At 43.6% G+C, this 22,515-nt stretch overlaps 2 protein-coding genes across 2 annotated transcripts in view; one reads left to right on the forward strand and one right to left on the reverse strand.

Annotated features, from left to right (window-relative positions):
* Nucleotides 1-5,312, reverse strand: part of TRMT6 (tRNA methyltransferase 6 non-catalytic subunit) — a 652,973-nt gene extending 647,661 nt beyond the window's left edge. The window contains exon 1 of the mRNA XM_069608272.1: nt 5,113-5,312. Coding sequence (XP_069464373.1) covers nt 5,113-5,210 — 98 coding nt within the window. The 5' untranslated portion in view covers nt 5,211-5,312. The remainder of the gene's footprint in view (nt 1-5,112) is intronic.
* A 327-nt stretch (nt 5,313-5,639) lies between these two features.
* Nucleotides 5,640-22,515, forward strand: part of MCM8 (minichromosome maintenance 8 homologous recombination repair factor) — a 1,532,371-nt gene continuing 1,515,495 nt past the window's right edge. The window contains exon 1 of the mRNA XM_069608271.1: nt 5,640-5,855. The gene's annotated coding sequence lies outside the window, so the exon portion shown is untranslated. The remainder of the gene's footprint in view (nt 5,856-22,515) is intronic.

The following is a 22,515-nucleotide window of genomic DNA, read 5'->3' on the forward strand; positions in this document are numbered from 1 at the left end:
TAGCAGAATTCTATCACACATTTGTTAAACAAGTTTGCTTCCATTTCCACTTCATTGAGGAATCTGCCTAAGAAAGGGATACATTTTAATGGTGTGAGGAATGTCAAATAGCTTTTACAGCCATTAAGGAAGGAATTTCTAGGGCTCCATCATTGGATGGCTTTGTGTCTCGGAGGAGGACGGTACAGTCAGTATATACAAGTCTATTAGGTTTGGGTGCAACATTGGCTCAACTCGATTCAGGAAAAATAGAGCATGTAATACCGTTTTCTTCAAGACCATTACGGGGAGCAGGACAAAACTATTCTGTTATAGAGAGAGAAGCTCTAGCTGTGTTTTGGGCAATACTTAATTTTAAATTCTTTCTTTGGGGTCAGGAATTTCAGGTAAAAACTGACCATAAACCTCTGGTCTAATTAATGAGCAGTTCTGACTGGGCTAGAGGTTTGCCTAGAATTGTTAGGTGGATGGTTGGTTTACAATTAAAGAATAAGTTATGTACCTGGTAGGGGAAACAGGGTCGCCGACTGCCTGTCTAGACTTCTGGTGGAGGATGGGAACATGACTGATATGACTAGAAAGCGGGATATGGTCATCGCTGAGGTTGCATGTGGTGCAGTGAACAAGAGTGTGTGGCTGGAGGCAGACAGAGAGGATGTAATTGTGACCAAAGTGAAGGAATGGACAACCGAGGGGTGGCCCAGCAAAGAGAACTTGGATAGGTGTTATGACAGATACTATGAGGTGAAACTAGAATTAAGCCTATCCGAGGATGGGTGTAGACTGAGGAGAGGATCAAAGATTGTACCTCCTCTTGGCATCAGGGCCCGGTTGGTCAATTTGGCCCACCAAGGTCATTTGGACATGGGAGGTACCAAGAGACTGTCATTTTGGTGGCCAGGCATGGATAGCAAAGTTGAAAGAAGGGTCCGGTCATGTAAGGAGTGCTAAAAAAGTGATAAAGGGAAAATGGTGAGAGAGGTACCACTTTCTTCAGTACAGGTGCCCAGTGAACCATGGGAAAAGGTGGCTGTTGATTTGATGGGTCCCATACAAGGGCTTGTGGGTGGATATAAATGTGTTGTTGTTATGGTGTATTATCATACTAAATGGCTGGAGTGGAGAGCATTAAGGGAGGCCACCACCACTGAAATGATATTATTCTTGGAGGACATATTTTTTAGGGAGGGATTCCCAACAGAAATAATCACAGACAACGGAGTCCTATTTTGCTCTGACAGAATGAAGGAGTTCTTAGGGAGGTTTGGCATCAAACACCTTCGCACGGCATTGTATCTCCCCAGGGCCAATGGGGTTGGTTGAGAGAGCCAACAGATTCATCAAAGGGAGGATAGTTAGCTTTCAGTTTAGGGTTGGAGTGGATGAAAGTTCTTAAGGAAATGGCGTGGAACGACTGCACGACTCCTCACTCTATCACAAAAATCTCTCCTTTTGTGTCCTTAAAGGGTTGCCAACCTGCCACTAAATTGTGTCCGGGATGTTTGGAGATGGCAGGTTGCGTTGAGGTGGATCGGCAAGAAGTTATGAGGTTGATTTTGGAGGCTCAAAATGAGTACAAACAAAGATTTGATGTTATCTCCAAGATCAAGAATGTGGAGTATGATGTGGGAGACTTTGTATTGATTAAAAATCTCTGTGTTGGATCAAAATATGTGGAGAGTAAATATTTAGGGCCCAAGAGAGTTGCGGCAGTACCTGACAGTGTTGTAATATTGGAGGGGCGAGTGTTGGGCGGATGTCAGTGATGGAGAGGTGGCGGACAGTTGTGTAGGTAGTAAAGGGGATGTGGCTGTGAGTTTAAGTGTGAATGGGAATGAAAATGAAACTCTTTCAAGCGAAGGTGGTGAGATTGGTCATTCCACAGTCATAGAAACACCCATGAGTAGGGCAAGGAAAATGCCTACCCGCTATAAAGATTTCTGTTGCGAGTGATATGCTAATTCATTTGTCATTGTGTAAGGAGGGAGATTTGTTGGGTTTAGTAGTGGTTTCTATGTTCTTTTATGGTTATGCATTCTTTGAGGATGTATTATGTTCTTGTATTGTATGTTACTGTATTCTTTATTGCATGCACCGTTTATGTCTGACTGTGGTTCCAGAACTCACATGGGTTCTGAGATCAGTTAGTCAGCTGGCTTTTTCTTTAAAGCAGTGCCTGCTGCCTGTGTTAGCTTCACTTATTTATTTATTTAAATTTGTATAGCGCGCAAGCAGCCCAGGGGCATTGAGGCGCTGTTACTTGCATGAGCTTAGTTACAGTCATGGTATCAGTAAGAGGCATATTACAGATAGGAACAAGCAAGGTTATCATTACAGCTTATGCGGTTGGTCAATACAACTTAAGCAGTGGGTCCTATGGTTGGTATTATGCTGCTGCGAGGGACCTTATGAGAAGAGGGTGGTTTTCAATGCTTTGCGGAAGGCTAGGAGGGAGGGCTCACTGCGGATGGTGGGAGGTAAAACCCTAATAAAACCCTTTTACATCTCTCGTTCTGCCTCCGCTTTAATTCAACACACTGCTGTACCAGGCCCCATTCTCTTGAGTGCTTTCAGATTTCCTTATTTTACAATGTGATCGGGGGTTCTCTCTAAACTTCAACAGGCACAGGGCATTGTTCTGCCACCTTTTTCTCCAATCTGGCATCATTGGAGAACTGATGCAAGTTGGATGTTAAAAGTACTTTCTTGACTTATCTGGCAGGACTGCTACAATCCGGCAGTCGCACCGTTTGTTACCTTTGGAGGGTCTGAAGAACTGGCCTGAGGACATCGGTGTTAAGAAAGGAAGAAGGCAATGAATATGGCAAGGGAAATGTGTACGGAATCGCACAGTGAACAACTTTGAATCTAACAACGTGCATACAATACCCAAGATTCGTGTATACAAAAACCCAGGAGTGCAAATAGAGTGAAACAATAATACCAATATATGAAAAGGGATGTGGGGTAAGCACTTTGAACCTCCTTATGACTGAAAGGAAAGTCGGCAAACTCCTTACCCACTATGCTATTACAGATACTGACAGCGCTAAGCCCACGTAGAGGGCAAGCAAGGACAGGATCTGTGAGCTGACACTCTGGATGATACTGAATAAGGAACTTAGAAACAGTACTCACGAGGACCGGAAAGACCACTTGAATGTCAGTAAACCCACGAACCCAGTTGATGAAACAGTGACCCAGAAGGCTATAACAGCAATGGGTGGAGGATAACTAAATACATAAGACCCAAGTCAAGGGGCAAGTAGGAATTGCGATTATAGAATAGTGAGGAAAACAAAAGGCATTCACACGGGGGACTAGTTACAACAGCACCCCACACCTAATAATCAATGGGAAATAAATGCAGAAGTGCAATGGAAAACATGGAATGGATCCCAATAGAAAGTAAGGATCAGGAGCAGGGAAAATGATATCACAAAGGGAAACCTTTCCCACCCATCCAAGGAGAAAAGGCAGGAAGCTAAATCTATAAAGGGAAAGACTAATGCATCAAGTTTTTCAGTATCAAAGGACAGCATCAAAGAAACAGAGAACACAGGCAAATTGGGCGGCATCAAAGGGTAAAGCACAGAGAAAGGCTGCCTGCAGACAGAGGAAGACAGAAAGGGAAATCCAGAAAGCAGAAATCAATTAAGCACATAAATCCGAAATCCAGGGCAGAGGAACAAGAAACAGGAACTAGGAACTAGGCACAGAAGCTAGGAACAAGGGACCAGTCACAACAGGAACACTGCAACAATGACCAGCGCTGGACTGAAGCAAACTGAGGCTTTTAAAGCTGCTTAACAAGCACACCCCTCAGGTGTGCCGCCTGCTGCACCTGCAGCCACAGGTGTTGCCTATCCTCCACCCAACCTTGTCCTGCAAGGGAGGAGGTGAAGCAGTGAGCCAGGCATTCTGGGAAGCATAGTCATTAGATTAAATTAGCATGCTGGCTGCCAAAAACCTGGAATGGATCCGGAAGGGAAGTAACTTGGAAAATAAGGTTTTAGCGCTCCCAATTCATCACAGCACTGTAGCATAAGGTTCGGAGGAAATGTCCAGTAGGGAATAAACCCCAAAACATGCCCCCAAGTGACGGGAACGGGAGCGAAGGGAGCGAGCCGTGACAATCGGTCCCTACTATTAGCCGATGTTTCACTAAGCGATTGCTTTGGCCTATTTCATGGTGCAGGGTTCCTTGCTGGTATCTATTCCGTGTCACCTAGCTAAAGGGATAGCAGCGTCCTGGGCAGGGGGTTGCCCATTAAGGACATCTGGAGGGCGGCAATCTGGGCTAACACAAACACTATCCTCTCAGTACGCATAAGCAGGGGCCTAACTCCTTTGATGCCAGGGTTTTGTGCTATGTTCAAAGGGGTGTTGTTGTGGCTGGTTTGGTGAGGTGTTGAAGCAGCAATCTGGTTGGTATGGTATGTTTTTGCTATGCAATATTATTCATGGACCATTTTCACCACTACATTTGGTATGTCTCACAAGCACTGCGGCTAGAAAAGGGAACGTGAAGGGTTGAGGCAGTAACTTACTGGCAATCTGCTTCACAGAACTTGCAACCTGTCTCTCCAGCCCTGGTGCAGAGGGAAAATAGCCACAATGCTTTAGACATACCTCTCACAACCTTGTGTGGCCTCTAGGCGGGTCTGTTGATTTAAATGGAGTGTAAGGAGCTTGGCGTGTGAGAGAGCTAAGTGGTTGATGACACGGACAAGAGTGCGTTGTGGGGTATGCTTTTAGGTTATTGTTGAACTGATACACTGACTGTGGTGGTTGGGAGTGTTACGTTGTTCAATTGAGTGGGGGGATATGTAATAATGAAAAGATGGAATAGTTTCCGGGGTGGGCCTCACAGTACGAACTGCGACGAGGAAGAGTATGACCATGAGTAATAAAGATTACTGGTAAGTAACCGGCTAAATAGTTTAAATATAAACGTTTATTAGAACATTCTTCTTAGCTCACAATTCATACCAGTGGACACGTTAAAATCAACCCCAAAGGAATCGAATTACTGATGCTGCACCATAACCACCTCCAGCGGTGGTGCCTAAGGGGTTGATCTCCTCCCATATCACCCCTATCCCTACTCACTTCCGCCTTTGCACCTGAGCCGCCTTGAACACTTCGCCTCTCTTCAGCACCACATAAGCGCCATCTCTGATGTGTTCCCCCACACTCTGTCCCGCCATATTATGGAATCTCGATCTACAGTAGCACACAGGATAACGTGTACAGCTGGGAATCACAAGCACATGTGCACCGAAAGAAACAACGTCATGGGCAAAGAAAAAGGACGCCTGTACTATAAAGACAGACCTTTCTCTATGTCTACTGCCCCACCGGCAGCTGAATCATAGTCCGGAAGATAAACAGCACTTGTGGTAACTCCCACTTGCATAGCTGTGAAACCATGACAACACTCGAAGCTCCATGACTTACTGTATCCGCTTAAATTGATTATTTTTGTGTTGCCTCATGAATAACTCTCTAAGTGTAATGGGCTTGCACTCAGCCATTTCCCCATTTTTTCTCTAATGCGCACGCAAGGGCTTTTTACAGAAATTATGTTTGCACAATGCTCAACTTTGAAATGCTCTTTTATGTATTGCTTCCGGGTAAGATAACACTGAACATTCAAGTGGGCAAACGCATGGAACGCAGTTTATTTACGTCTGTGGGAAGATAGATGTGAACGACGGACATAAATATCGGACAACTGTTGACAGTCTTACAACATCAGAGCACCAGCCACCCGCTGTGTGACTGAACCGTAGCAATTTCCTGAGGTCCCTCAAAGGCGCTTCTCTTCCTTATGTCCCGCGCCGTAGCATGAGGTGAGTCTAAACGCTGTTAGCAGTTTTGGTAGCTTGCCCGGAATGTCTGTTGATTCCAACGACCAGTTAGTGACGGTGAAAGCACCTTTTCTATCATTTGCAAAACTTGATCCCCGGCGCAGTTCTAAATGGTGAAGCAAGTAGGATCGTGTACTTTCATAGATGTATATTGTAGTCGTGTTCAGGCAAAGAAAGTTTCATATGTGACGAGTTGAGGGTGTCAAACCATGTGACGTTTCAACAGTTGCTTTGAAAAGTAGTGTCTAAACCGATACTTTAATAAACCTTTGCTTGTCCTTGTACTTGCCTTGTTATGATTGTGTTTAAAAATAAAAAGTTCGTATTCGTGTACTCGTAGTGTTTCTAATGGGATTGGGGGGGGGGGGGGGGGAAACTTCATGAACTATATCTGTATTTGCGTAACGAATATTTCACAAAACCTACATTTTTTTGTTTTTCTGACCTAGGTTGATTTTCCGAGACGTGTCCGGTGAGCGGGTCTCGTGTGTGTTGAGTTGCTCAGAGTGAGGGGACCACCTTACCGGTGCGGCCCACCATGCTGCTCAGTAAATAACAGACAGAGCCGATTGCGCTCTTACACGTCTTTATTTCTCCACATCCATCGGGGTACTGCTTTGCCCCGCCGCCCCGGAACTCCATTGTCAACGACACCCACACCCCAAATTAAACAGTTACCCCAACAGGGATCCAACATGAAGCTGGGATGATGCAGCTCATGCCGTTTCTTCAATGAGTCGTCGAGGCTTGTTTCTAGCCCTTTTGAGGTCTCGAGTTCTCTGTTCCCATTGAGCACCTTCCCTCTGGCTCATGCAGGTCCTCACGTCTGAGGCGTTTGAGTCTTCTCAATCTCCTTGATAGGACTCGTCCATGAGATACTCATCAGTCACATCTCCTCTTTCACCTAGCCTCCTCGGGCTGGTTAGTGGGAACCTCTTGAAGTGTGTGTAGTTTCGTGTAGTGGATCCATAGTCGCCCTGGGCCGTTATCCTTAAGCCCTTTTTCTTAGTAATGACCAAGGGTTCATCCTTGAATACGGAGTTGTGTTTGTTGGTCTGGTTGCTTCACTGTCACAACTTCTCCTATCTCAAGCGTGGAGTCCCAAGCTTTCCTTCACACGTCTGCATACTACTTCATTCTTTGTTTGGCAGTTCGGTCGTGATCTCCAAGTTCCGTATCATCGGCCCGCTCAGCATCTTGGGGTCTGTGCTGGGGTAGCCTGGTACGAACATTTCTCCCAAATATTACTTCTGCTGGACTTATTCCTGTGGGGTGCTCCGATAATCCCTTAGCAGTTGGTGGAGTACCTGTTAGTAGGGCTGTCCCATAAGTCGGGCCACTCGTAGCGCTCATTTAAGGTTTGTCATGAAGTGTTCGATCATGCCATTCACCTGTGGCCAGAGTGGCGTGATCTTCTGGTGATGAAATCCCATGTAATCACGGATTCATGCAAAGTCCTGGCCAGTGAAAAGGGGCCCGTTGTATGTTTTCACCCTTCCGGGTATGCCGTATGCGGTGAAAATGCGGTCCATCACTGGGATGACGTGGTGGGCTGCTGTAGTTGACATTAGCTGCGCCTCCGGGTACCGAGAGTACTCATTCATTACAGCGAGGACATATTTTCCTCCTTCGATAGGTCCGAATAACTCGGTGACTACTGCTTCCCGCACTACTTCCGGTAGCTCAGACATGTGTAGTGGTTCTGGATGTCTATTCAGTGTGATAAGAAAGCATGTCAGACCCTCTCAGGATTTCTTCCACCAGCGAGTCCAATTTCCACACCTTTTGTCGTAACATGCAAGATCACCATCTTGTGTCCCTTTAGTAACATGTCCTCTGAGAGGGCAAATTCCTCCTTCATTTGTATTAGCCTGTCTACCTCTATCTCCTGATTTCATTTGACCTGAGGCGACCCCTCTCTTTCGCCTCCAATGCCCTGACTTGAGTCCCTCGCAGATTAAGTGGCATGCTATGTTCTCTTCCATCTCTTGAGCGAGGGGAGTCTGGTCGATACCCTCGGGTATTACTTGCTGGATGAGGTACCAAAGAAAGATAGCGGACCCCTACGGATTGTTCAGATGCACTTCCACTCCTTGGATGACAGGACAAGAAGTCGCCCAGGTTTTCTTCCTTACCAGGCCGGTGAACTATTTCAAACGAGTAGTCTTGAGTCCCCCACCAGGCTATGCAGGGTAGCATCTTGGCCTGGGGGTTGCCGTAAAGAAACAGTAGGGCCTTATGGTCTATTACTACTTTGAAGGGCTTTCCGTATAGAAAGAGATGGAAGTGTTTGCACACCCGTACTACGGCAAGACTCTGCATCTCAGCTTGAGAGTACGCTTGCTCCGTCGCTGAGAGACTGCGACTGAGTGCGTCTTCGAACATCAGGGTCAATTTGGTCTAGTATTGCCCCTAGCCCGACTGGGCTTGCATCGCCTGTCAAACCCGACTTACGGCTGCCATCAAAATAGGCCATGTTACTGGCACGTGCTACTCTGGTAGTGAATACTTGCTGGCAATCTTCAGACAAGCTGAACACAGCGTTCTATTTGGTTAGAGCTCAAAGTGGTTCACTGACAGTGGCAACGTTCTTGATGTATTGCGTACAGTAACTGGCAAGACACAGGAAGGATCTTAATTCGGAAACATTAGTCGGTGGCGGTGTGTCATTGAGTGCCGTGACCTTGTCTGGGTCTGGAGTCATGCATTTCTCCGAGAATATATGTCCAAAGAACTTCAGCGTACCCTTCCTAAATTAACATTTCTCTTGATTCAGTGTGAGGTTGGCTGCTTCCAATGCCGTGCACACTCTGGACAATTTCTCATTATGTTTTCCTACATCTGTGCCAAACAGCAAAATGTCATCATTGTAATTGATACAGTTGGGGATGTGTTTAATTACATTGTGAATTTTTGCTTGAAAGATTTCTGTTACGGAGGACACGCTGAAAACGTAAGCTTTTTGTATCTGTAGAGTCTGAGATGCGTGACAAACGTGGTTATGTTTCTGCTTTCTGGGCTCAACAGTAGCTGGTGATAGCCCTTTTGTAGGTCCAGTTTAGAGAAGACCTTGGCACCGTTTAGTAGGTGTATCATATCCATAATGCGCGGTGCCATGTGTCTCACTCTTTCAATGGCCTGGTTGGTTCTTCTCATATCTAGGTGCAGGCAGATGGCATCTGAGCCTTTATTCGCAACAGGGACGATGGGCGATACCCATGTTGTGGGTCTCGTGGCTGGTTTGATTATGTCTTGCTCGAGTAGTTTGTACAGTTCCTCCTCTACCTTCTGTTGAATGTTGACGGTTGTGCCACCAGTGGGATGTCTTCTTCAATGTGTAATTTGATTTGTTGTGTAATTTTTCCTATTCCCTTGACTAGGGCTGTGTGCAGTTCCTTGATCGTGTTCACAGGGCCGATGTATTTATGCACCATTAGCTTGTATAACACATGTATCAGACCCATGTGTATGGCTGTCTTGACGCTGATTATGCATCCGCTTTCACTCTTGGTGGCAAGCACATGTATGAATACTTTCTTTTCCTGTGACTTGTATTGGCATGTGCCTTTGGATTGTCCCAAACACTTCTTGGGTGATGTTGCCCCGTATGGGTAGGTCTACAGTTGCCGGTTTGAGTTTTGGGCGACGATATGTGGGATATATTGACCCACTCAACAGTATTTCTCCACATCACCAAGCTGGATTTGCGCAGATACAGCAAAATGGCTGAGCTGGCTCCTGTGAGCGCCATGGCCTCAAAACTGTGTTTTGCAGCAACAACAAAAAAAATGGCTGCACCGTCCTGCGAAGCACACATGATGCAGGATGGAATCAGGGGACACATTGAAGGAGCGTGCCAGTGTGTTCTGACACATACAAATGGAATAATCATTTGCTTTGCTGCAAACCCCAAAATCCCCATCAAAAAGGACAACTTTTTTCACGTTTAAAAAAAAAATGCTGCTCTGACGTTATTTCCATCTGTCCTTCCTTAAACCACTGTGATTAATAAGACCCTGTCATGGACCTTCATATCCCCATTGTGCTTCAGCAAAACCAACATGACCCCTGAATGACATACTCTGTTAAGCCAAATCGGAAGAAAAGGCCCAAGAAACTTCACTTTCTGCCGTGCAAGGGAAACGCTTTAATGTGTGCTACAAAGTGTCAAAGGAATGAACCCTGCAAAAGAAATCCTAGCTCTGTGCACATGTCAATTCCAGGAGACCTTTGCCTTGTACAGACTGTTGTGTACAAGAAACCAACTATGGCTGCAAGACAATATTGGGAAGTCAGATGGCAAAATCGAATTTGAAAGGAAATGCTAGCAGTTTTCACCACATGTGTAAAATGTGTTTTGCAAACCAAAGAAAAATAAATGCCAGTTTCAAAGGAAAAGTAATATGTTGAATGAAAGCTTGTCTGTGCCTAGCAATGAGAAGGGGTTGGCTGCTGGGAAACTCATATGGGCTATTTTTATTCCACAGGCTTGTTTTTTTAAATTCAGATCCAAATAAAAGAAAATAAAGGTTTTAAACTGACTTGGCTAGATTTTGCAAGCTTCCAAAAACAAGTTATTCTAGTTGTCAGAGCTAAGGCTTCCCCCAAGGAAGGGAGCCACCATAAACTTCCAGGACACAAAAGTGATAATTGCTAGGTTGGAAAACTGTGACTGACCAGGACAAAGAAACATCACATTCTAATCAGACTTCAGTCTGGGCAGTGGCCTCTTTCAATAGAAATTCTGGGACATCAAAGTGCGAAATGGATAAAGGGCAATAAACCTTAAATCAAGCTGGAAAAACCCATCTTCCCTTTGGGGGAAGTGACAGTTGGTGGTAGCTGAAAAAGAAAAGAAATGGTCCAGTGCAGGACAAAGGACTGCCATTTGCTACCAAAGACTATTTTATAAATACAATTTAAAGACTTTCATCTCTGCAGCAAGACTTTGTAAAAATCTTGCAGTTTAAAAGTGATTTTTTTTGCTTTTATAAATTGAGACATTGTAGAAGTCACTGACAACTTGGGAATAAAAATGGCAAAGTATTGGGGATTATAAGAAAAGTATCAATGATACCAATGCACATGTTTATGCTTACATCCCTTATGATAAACCACACGTGTATAAAGTTATGGAATTTTAGGCTGAATCTTTCATACTCAAAATTACCAAAATGTATCAGAGGGGCGAAACAATGTTTGGAGTGGAATGGTCTGCATAAAATATGTAACCTGCTCATGTCATTGGGTAATGTGCCACGACTGTACAAATGTGTAAATTCTGTTATGACTGATCTGTGGGAAGTCTTTTCACATCATAAAAGTACAACCCCTAAACTGAGTCACATCCTAGAGGAGGCAGCCAACATTGATTGCCCAATCCAGTTGGTAGAGGCACGTTTAGCAGACCCTGCCCAGCCATATACTTAGATGATGTCACTATGCATTATAAATAAGAGTCCCTGACAAGACTCTATATACACACACACTCTTCCTGAAGTTCCTGCACTGCATTCCTGTTCCATTCATCATCCCGATTCCAGACCCCAACTACAAGGCCAAAGCATTACTGACCCTACTCCAGGGCCCACTGCAAAACCCAAGCAGTGCTGATGTATTCCCAGCAAGGCCTCAAATCTGAAAACCCACTAATCTCCCATTAAAAAGGGGAAAGCTGTGGTACCTTTTTGTATCCTGAACCAGCTTGGCTTGCTGCCCACTAACTGCATGCACGCTGCCAACAGCTGACCTTTAGTATCCAGTGAACAGAATTGCCATTCTAGTCCTTGCCATCCAGTGACCAGAACTGCCCAGCTGTTTGCCAGACACGCTGCCGTGTAGTGACCAGAACCGTTGACAGTCCAAAAATCCCAAAATTAAAGTGGACTGTGAGTATAAATCACCACCCCATAGAAACCCTTAGTATACCTTGTCTTGCCTTTGTCCTTATCCCACTCTCTAAGCCATCCTATACGTATCCTGATAACATGTTAAAACTGTCAATCATTCTTGCAACCCTGCCCTTGATTTCTAGTGCTAGCGCCATCACTCTTTTCTATTTTGTCTTGTGTAATCCTATGCCATTGGTCATATTTCGAGTGATCGGACTGGTTTCCGCCAGTGTTGGGCACTGGGGTGATAGGGTTAAATCACGAATCAACCTTGGATCTTACTGTGTCCATCTTTGGCGGTCTAGCCTGAATACTCAAGTTTAAAGTAAAACTGTTCTTGTCACAACTGATTTCCTTTCCTATTTCACGGTTTCATTTTACTCAAAGCGCACCTTTTTATATCCTGCATAACTTATCCAATTTACCAGCTAGAGATTTACTTTCACTTCCATATTGTCCCTGTGATATACCTCTATCCCCCAGCTCAAAAACCGTTTGGGTAATTTAAGGCGGGAATTTAAAAAATGCAGGTTTTACACGTGTCATTCGCATCTGTTTTAAACTTTCCACTCATTTTCGAACTGTATGCTTTTGGTAATCCATTCTTTGTGATTGTTAGTGTCTTTGCATTGTTGCATTAGTGAGGAATTATAATTGCTTCAAGGTTTTTAACACACATTCATTATTTATTTGTCCATTTCCGAGTGTCGGATTTGGATTCCGTTTCCTGTTTCTTATTCCTGATTACCTGCTGATTCTTTTTATCCACTCAGAATTGATTTGTGGGTTGAGGGAACATTGCCGGGGGATATTCTAACTTGGGTGGTATCTTTCCTAAATCAAAAAGTGCTCCTATTCCGCTGTGCTGTGTATATGTTCCACTAGAAGGTTAAACCCAGTGCATTGCTCACATTCTCATTGTAATTATCACCCCATTGGTGATTGCTGCACCATTTTAAAAAGTGTATGATGTCTTTTGAATTTTAAAATAAATAAATATTGCATTTTACTAACAAGCCTGGTTAATGGTCGATTTAGCCCGGATTATTTGAAAAGGGGGTGTGATATGAGTGGTGTACCATCCCCAAAATGGAATATCCATAACATAAGGAGAAAAGCATCTCAATTGTCCGCTACATACTAGGCCGAGACCAAGGTGTGTGTCGCCTGATTGAAATCCTTAACAGCAGCAGTTCATTGTATACCTATTTGTTTATCAAATTCGGTGTGGCGTCCGTGTCTTTCAAGAATTCTGTTGGTCTTTCGTTGAGCCCCATAAGCAGCGTCGGGCTGTTTTACATTTCTGCGTAGTTGCCAACACGTATATGTAACCCTTTTTTCTATGTTCACCCACCGATGAACGGATATTTGTGTCTGAGGGAGGGTGTTCTACCAGATGTCGCACCCCACGTGACGTCTTGATCTTCTGTCTGGTCGTGTGACGTACCTCCTCCTCTACTTCTTATTCTTGTTGTCCCCCGATTCTGACTCCCATGGTTCTGTCTCTTTTGGTCTGCAGTAAGAGTGGGCGGATGCCTTAGACGCTTGAGTCACCATGAGGAGGGGTCTGTAATGAGCCGTGGACTCTCCCTCTATCTCGCCCTTTTTCTCTTGCTATGCGACATGCAGATCTGAAATGGCCTGCCTCGCTACACACAGCACCCCTATCCTATCGCTGGACTGGTTCCTTTGTGTGGATATTCATACCCACACGATGAGAGAAGGGTTCTTCTTGTCTGCGTATTGACTCTGAAGGCGTGGCTGTGTTGAAACTCTCGACCTGTGTGTCCACTGCCAGTTCTGCCCTTGCAAGTGTTGGAATTTCATCGAGTGTTCAGGCTTTTTGAAGTAGTTTGCACCTAAATGTCTTATTTGGGATCGCAGGACCTCTGTGTTCAAATTATTGGCATAATCACAGTGCTTCATTTTGATTCGTAGGTGCATAACAAAGGCGTCCATTGTTTCACCTTTTGCCTGCTTTGTGCTGTGGAATAGATGTTGTTCATAGTCCACATTAGTGTGCGGTGTAACTTAGGCGGATAATGCACCCTTCAAGTCTTGAATGGAGTCAATGGACGTTGCTGGCATTATGTCAACAGGCCCCACTGCCAACTTGAGTAGGCATTTTTGTCTTTCCACATCCACAGGCCCTGTTGCGCCATGTAAGGATCAAAATCTCTGATCATCTTGGCCCCATGTTTGAGTACCAATTTCGGTTGGGTGATATTGTATGTAAATATGTACTCTGTAAAGCACTTTGGATAAAGGTGCTATATAAATAACAATAAGACAGTGTGGTCCAGAGGCCTATGTGAACAGCCAGCGCTAATGCTCAATATTAGGAATGTGAAAAAGGCAGCGTTCAACTTGAGATTTTGAGGGTGCCAGGACCAAGAACCCTCAGTAAGAGATAGTTAAGTCTAATCAGTGAACTGCGCCAATTAACAATAATACAATAACAATTGAGTTATATTTTTAATTCCATTCCACAGCCTGACACGTGTTTCGAGCAAAGCTCTTTTTCAAAGGCTGTACATAGTTGCAAATATACAATCAATAGCATGTTCATTATTGTATATACATCATATCAATTGGGCAAACACCAAGGGGTTACGAAGGGAAATTGGCCAAAAATAAATGTGTATTACATGACAACAAAATTAACATCATGACATTAAATGAGTGAAACATTTTAAAAAATCATACAGTCAATTACCGTTTGATAAAAGGATCCATCCGGTTCCAAAACCAATAAAAGGGATGACAAAACAACATGGTAAGAAAATAAGTGCGTGCGGTGATCAAACAACCATAGATGAATTAATATACCGAATCAACTAAATTGGTCAAAACTGGCTAAATATATTTACCGATGAACCTTGTCCAAGAAGAATCTGTACAACAAAAATTCACAAAGATCATCGATTGCCATAGCTGTTACGTCCATAGCCAACCAAAATTCCATGACATTTAATATGAAAAGTAATTACCTTGATATTACTTGCAATTGCAATAACAATTAGAGGAATTCTGCAGTAATCCACGTACTAACGTAGCAAGATATTAATAATGCACACATCAGTCCCGTTGCTCCATTTTACGGGTAGCCTTCTTAACCAGTTCATGCAGACTGTCCTCCCCAAACGGGTTTCCATCACATATTTTCAAAACTTACATGTGTAATACCAGCGAATCGGAATGGGCGATGGGTACTTGCTGGCCCAATATACCTAACAATGGACATACTGGAGCATTACGAGATTTCAAGCATAAGATTCTCCTCTTCATTGCCATTGCCAACACTGATGTGAGGCCTAACTCCAGGCGGATAATTTCTACTGGAACGCTAGGACCCAGTCCCACATTTTCCGCTAGAATCTGCCTTCCAACACGCATATCCAACATATAGATTCTGTTGATGTGCTGCAGACATGCATCAGCTACAGATATATGCTGGTTGTGTTATGTCCTTTTTTCTGAATGGATCAAGGCAGGTGCATGCACACACCCCCTGATGCCTTGTTTGCCAGCAAGTTCCTTTTACGCGAGGTGTTCCCCAGGTGGGAGGGTGTGCAAGGTTTTGCGGTCTGACAATGGACCGCATTTTGTAAATGAATTGTTCAAACCGATAGTTCTTCTATTAAGAATCAAACCTAAGTTTTCTTACACTTATCACTACACAGGTGAATGGCATCTGTAAAAGATTACACAGATTATTGAAGGAACGCATAGCCAAGTTGAAGATGACTCTGAAGAAGGGATGGCTACATTGCCTGTCCCTTGCCCTATATAACCTAAGAAATCAGCTTGGCTCAGATCACTAACTCCTCATGAGTCGGTGACTGTATCCTGTATGAGAACACCACTTGATCCTCTAACTAAGGTAAGAACTGATGTCCACAGCGTAGCAAAGGTTTTGGGTGATGAGATGCACGATTACCTAACAACAATGATTGCATGTATTTCTTTTATGTCTCAACAGAAGAAGAATGGAAGGGAGGGGTCAAAAAGAAGCGATTCAAGATAATCAACCTCTTGAAAGAATTGCTAAAACCCCAAGTCTGTATCCAGATGCTGGTGCACAAATGTGTACGCACCTGGAGTATGCCCCTGCTATGAGGGGCCATATGAAGTGGAAGAAGTTTGCCCCACTGCTGCGAAATTAGGGGGACAGAGGCCGTGGCCACATCTACAAGACATCAAACCCTATGAAGGCGAAACACCGACCCCTCGTGCAGATGCCTGCAGTGAAGCAAGAGAAGAAGTTCCACACATGCTGACTTGTTCAATGGCTAGAAATGAGAGTAAGGAAAACGAAGTGCACACAAGGTCCAGCGTTTCTCATAATTTGATGAGGAAAAAATAGACTTGCAGCTATCCTGGAACTTTTTTAGATGGGATAAAAGACAATGTGAAGAAAATCTAGTTTGAAGAAAAAAAAAAAAGAATATCATCAGTTGTTTACGCTACGTATTATAGCAATGTTTTATGCTATTTTTTTCCTACATATTACATACAGTCTTATCCAGCCCTAATATGAAGAGGAGTAAATATGATTGTTTTACAGAGATCCCATGAATAACTGTATGGTTTGGAGAATGATAATTGCAGTTATATTACAGTTTCTGATTTAAAAAGGAGATAACACATTTGCATATTAAAATAAACCAAATATTGAGAGGTTTCAACATTTCAGAGATTCACTACAATCCAGAAAGTCGATAGATTTTCATGGAATATTGATGGTGATAGCATTTGGTATTATGATTTGTGTTCTTTTCATTATTATGGCATTTCAATGTGTTATAAAAAGTAAAACCGATTTGGAGAGTGGCAATGAAACATCTATTATTGTCCCCACTAAAGGTACAGAGAGAATGTTTTTCAATATAACCAAGGGTCTATTTTGATTTTAAAAGGGATGTTGAGAACCATGATGGTAAAAATACATATCTTTAGAATTTGAAGACAAATGGGCTATGTTACGGAGGCGATCAATATTGGCATCCCCATATGAAGACACCTATGTGAAAACAAGAAGAATGGAAAATGGACAAGCAAGAAACCTATGTATCCACCCCAGATTGGAGAATGAATAAAGGTTATCCAGAAGCTGAATTGCTCAGAAATGACTGAAAAAGCAGCAGAGCCAAGATGTGGAGATAGACCTCAGCTAGTGATATATGGTCGTGTTTTCACCAGTACCACATGGGAAGGAGGACTATTGGCCTGCCCTGCACAGCTATTGAAGAAAGAATCAGCAGGCATAGTGCACATAGTGAGTGACAAATGCCTAGGATCGTGGGCCAAGTACTCAAAGTTTGTCACATGGGTCAACAATGAAGCAGGCCTGTATCCATAATATCACTAAGGAATGCAACAACATGCTTCAGGAATGATGGCCTGGTCCTGGTTGGAGAAAACAGAGGATGTGGACAAATAATCAAAGTCCCAGTAATGAATGGAGGAACTGCAGTATAAATGGACCGATATTGGGCCTGTGGATCCAGAGCCTACCTGCAGCTGACTTAAGAATTGGGGAGGAATATGTTCTATGTTAATGACACATGTTCCTGCACGGGTGATTTCCCCCCCCCCCCCACCCAAAGTGGCCTTCATGTTGATGAATTTCCAAAAATGGATGAGCACCTGAGGAAGAAGAGTTTGCTCAACCTCTTATCGGCAGAAGAGAAGCACATTATTTCTCAGCAAAACCAATGGAGGCCTATGACAATATTCCAGATGATTATAAACTGTTCAGCAAGATGGCAATGATAATGATAGCTATATTCTTGCCAGGACTTCAAGCTGCAGTAAATGCCAAGTGGCTGCAGATTACAAGAGGGGAGCTGCTGCAAACGATCAATGCAACAATAAAAGGATTCAATGCAATTAGAGAAGAATTGAGAGCCGTCAGGCTGATGACCCTCCAGAAAAGATCTGTCCTTGACCCGATTACAGCAATGGAAGGAGGCGTGTGTGCCAATATCGGGCCTTCTTGCTCTAGGTTCACACCATCTCATGATGGAGGAAATGGAGCCCTGACAGAGGCAATAACTATGCTGATGACCCTGCATAAGAAAATGTAGGAAGGATGAGGCAGCAGGAGATGATTGGTTTTCATCTTTATTGTTGTGGATTCCAACCTGGCTGGCAAATGCTTTTAAAATACGTGGATCGATACTAGTATTTGTGTTGCTAGGATTCTGTCTTGTAAGGAACCTCTTGGGACAATGTAAGACAGCCAAAAAAGTGATCAGGATGAAGATCATGATTGATTTGGCTCTGGAACTGGTGAGCAGATGCAAAATGAGAGACGTACCCGTGAGAATATAAAGCGTTCCTCTCGCACCTCCAGGAACCAAGTTCATAACCCCAAGGATCATAAAAAATATGTAGGATGGTGGATATTTTGTCCACCATCTGGAGATTGCTGTTACATGACCTAGAGTCTGCATGACCATATAAGAATGCAGGTTACCTGAGGGGAGGTGACAAGGATTTGACTTCTGTAAAAAAGCAGGATGAAAAGAAGATTTAGATAAATGATGAAGAGGAGATGACCAATAAAGAAGATAATTTGGTAGAAAATTCATCCAGAGGGGTGTAGAGGAGCAGGTAAATGCTTTCTCACTAGTTCCTGCCCCCTCACCGCTGTCATAGTGGAACCGCAGGAGAAGAGCAGTAAATGGGGACCCCTGTGTTGTTCCCATACTGCATCGAGTGTATGAGAGACTTTATGCTCTCAGACAGCCATATCGAATGTACCCTCACACTGAAGTGTGGAAGGATGCTACATGGAAGGATGTCAGCACACACCTATGGATGCCATAGAATGTTGAGTGAAATTTGTCGAGGTCAGAGCGATGTCCTAAAGACGATATATGAATCTATGCTGAAACGATGTGAAAATACTTTCTGAAGCACTAAGTGAGACATGTACCTAAAGCTAAAGTATTCGTGGAAACAAAGAAGATGTTAGTGCGCGGTACAAATGTCCTTTAACATTATCACCACCGGAGTGGTCCCCTGGCGGCTCTGAACGAGGAAGGGAGGGGGGGGTTAGCGGGAGGGAGCTGGAAAAGTGCAAGAGAGCAGTGATGTGCTGTTGGCGGCATCAGCCCGGTGGGTCCGTTGGCTGGGCCTGGGGTGTTTGCGGCCGGTAGTCATCGTGTACTGTTGTGCGAGTCTGTCTGTTTTTGTTTTGTTGTTGCTGTGTAGTGAAGTTTGTTGTGCTGTAGGTTTGTGGTTGTGTTTGGTTTGAGAGATGTATGCAGAGGGGGAAATTGTTAGTGCAATTGGTTAGTTGGCATCTCTATCCTGACTTGAGGCGGTGGGCTTCTGTAATCTCCCCAGATGGTTTTCGGTAGCACACCTACGCCTCTGTCCTGATCTGGGTCCATCCAGCCTTCAAGGTCCCTTTCACATCTGGCCCCCTCCTCCCCCGGCCTGCCTCGCAGCCCTACCTAGCTTGAGATGCTAGTAAAAGATGAAGTAACTTCCTGACCAATAACTGTAAATGGGCAGTAATGCAAGGTAGAAAGGAAACATATAGAGGCTTGCCATAGAGGAATATATTACGTGGGTAGGGAAGCCATAATAAGAAAATGGACACTGGCTCATGTTGAATTCAACCAAGCTACCTCTGAGACAGACCAAGGCTGCTAAATCAGGAGACACAGGAGAACAGCTCTGTGTGCAGAGCCGACGATCAGTCAAGGTTGGCCCAGAATTAAGGAGGGCGTCGGGCCTGGGGCTGCCTGCTGTGGCCAGGCTCGTTTACTGGAGGCTAACACACCCTGGCGATGTCTGTATTTGAGCCCTCTGACTATAATGCCCAGAGTTCCCGACGCCTGGAATGTTAAGGATTTCAATCGGGCGACACACACCTTGGTCTCAGCCTAGGATATAGCGCTAAATTGATATGCCTTTCTCCTTTTTTTTTTAATGTGGATTCAATTTGAGATGGTACACAACTCGTATCACACCCCCTGTTTCAAATACCCCGGGTCACAATGGACCATGAACCAGGCCGGTTGGTGAAAATGCAATATTTATTTATTTTTAAATTCAGATGAAATCATATAATTTTTTTAATATGGGGGAGCAATCTCCAGTGGGGTGATAATTACAATGGAAATGAAATCAATGCACTTGGTTAACCTTCTCCTAGAACATATACACAGCCCACGTGAATAGGAGCACTTTTTGGGTTAGGATAGATAGCATCTAAGTTAAGGTTTCCCCCAGCAATGTTCCCTCAACCCACAATTTATAAAAATTCTGTGGATAGAAAGGAGCAGCAGGTAGTCTGGAATAAGAGACAGAAAACTGAATCCAAATCCTTTCCTCGCAAAATAAGAGGTGAAAACGGATTTTAGACCCTTAGCAAAGGCCTAAAATAACACTCAAACTTTACAAATAATTCATTAATGTGTGGTTAAATTATAATATACATATGTTTTAGAACATACATGCTGTTGTGATATCACTGGCAATCACAAGGCAATGGATCAGCAGAAGGCATACAATTGGAAAATGAGTGAAATGTTTAGAGCATGCAGCGGCCAAATGACACGTTGGAAAACTCATCTCAATTTCCACTTTGAACTACCCAAACAGTTTTTAATAAAAACGGGTGAAATACCCTGAGTTGGAGTGCTGGGGGGTAGATATATATCACAGGTACAATATTAGAGGTGAACATAGGTCTCTAGCTGGTGAATTGAGAGAGATTTGGAAGGTAGAGTGAGATTTTTAGGAAAATGGAGCACTTAGTGAAAACTTTGGTTTTAAAAGAAAGGCAAGGTTGCCTAAAACAAAATTATCTAGACTATATTGTTAAAGAGGAACACAGTAAGCTCCAAGGTTGATTTGCGAGGTCAAACGTGTCGCCCCAGTGCTCAAACCCAACAATAAAATATATGGAAATTAGCTTGATTAATCCAAATATAATTAAGGGTTTATAATTTACACCAGACAAAATTGAAAAGAGATGGCGCTAGCACTTAGAATTATCCTCGTATCCTGTCCTTAATGTTTAACAGTTTCAACAAGTTACATGGGTATGAATATGACTACTTAGAGAGTGGGATAAGGACAAAGGCAATGCAAGGTAAGCTATGGGTTTCTGTGGGGTGGTGATTATACTCACAGTCCACTTTTTAGTTTTGGGATTTTTGGACAGTCAACAGGGTCTGCTCACCACAGGGCGGCGCGCCTTACAGCAAACAGCTGAGCAGTTCTGGTCACCAGATGGCAAGGACAGCTGGATGGCAATTCTGGTCACTGGTTACTAAAGGTCAGCTGGATGGCAGGATTGCAGCAGCCATGCAGTTAGTGGGCAGCAAGCCGGTTTGATTTCTGGATGCAAAAGGTACCACTGCTTTCCCCTTTTTGTTAATGGGAGATTTTTTTCTGGATCAGTGGGCTTTCTGGAGTAGGAATCAGCTATGCGTGGGTTTTGCAGTGGGCTCTGGAGTAGGGTCAACAATGCTTTGACCTTGTAGTGGGGTCTGGAATCTGGATGGCGCAGATCAGGAACACAGCGCAGGAACTTCAGGAACAGTGTGTGTGTGGAACTCTGTCATGGACTCTTATTTATAATGCATAGTGACATCATGGAACTATATGGCTGGGCAGGCTTAGCTAAACACACCTCTAACCCGCTGGATTGGTCAGGGGTGCTAGTCCCCGCCTTGCTCTCAGCTGGTTGGATTTCAAGGCTTTAGCTAAAATCCGATTTTGCCACAAATGGTACATTTATACAGTTGAAGTCTTTTAGCAACTTACATAAACAGGTTACATATTTTATGCAAACCATTCCACTCCAACTCTGAAATCTGTGAGACATTGTTTTGCCTTTCTAATACTTTTTTTAGTAATTAGGAGTATGAAAGATTCGGCCTAAAATTCCATAACTTTATACACGTGTGTGGATTATCACAAGGGATGTAATTATGAAAATTCACAATGGCATCATGGATACTTTCCTTACAATCCCCAATTATTTGCCATTTCTGCCCCCAAGGTGTCAGTGAATTCTACAATGTCTCAAATTATGAACCACAAAATCACTTTTAAACTGCGAGACTTTCACATCTTTACACAGTTCTGCTGCAGAGATGAAAGTGTTTGCATTTTTATTAATCAGTAGCCTTTGGAGGCAAATGTTCAATCTGTTCCCTATGTGTGGGCCTAGCTTCCATGCTACCCCCCCCCCTTTCAGGGGCAGGGTCGTCATGGAGGTTCCCTTGAAGCTTCCTGTAGAAATCACGGGGAAGTGTGACTTTCTTTTCACATGTCCTTGTCCCAGAAGTTACATTGTCAGAGGGTTCAGCCTAGACCAGATTCTGTCCAACCTAATAATTATCACTGGGGTGTGAGGATCTACTGAGAGGCCCTTTTTGTTTCTGTCATCCTCTCAGCAGAAACCTGTTTTTTTTTTTTTTGTATTTTAGTTTTCTTTTTTTTTTTTAGCTGACATCCCCCCAGCAGCCACTGACATTAGAATTAATTGTATTTATTTTGGCTCTGAATTGTGAGAAAATCTGCTAAATATAACTATCTCAAACATATATTTTCACAGCACAATACCCTTTCAAATTGCTAGGCAAGGAGCAGTTTTTGTTCCACATAGTACTTTCAAACAAGCATTTTTTTTCTTTAGTTTGCAAAACCCATTTTTACACATGTTGTGCAAGCTGCTAGCACTCTGCTTTTAATTGGTTTTTTGTTTGCTTTCCATCTGG

Source organism: Ambystoma mexicanum, chromosome 4q (genome assembly GCF_040938575.1).
Source record: "Ambystoma mexicanum isolate Mex_15411 chromosome 4q, UKY_AmexF1_1, whole genome shotgun sequence".
In the NCBI taxonomy this organism is placed as follows: Eukaryota; Metazoa; Chordata; class Amphibia; order Caudata; family Ambystomatidae; genus Ambystoma; species Ambystoma mexicanum.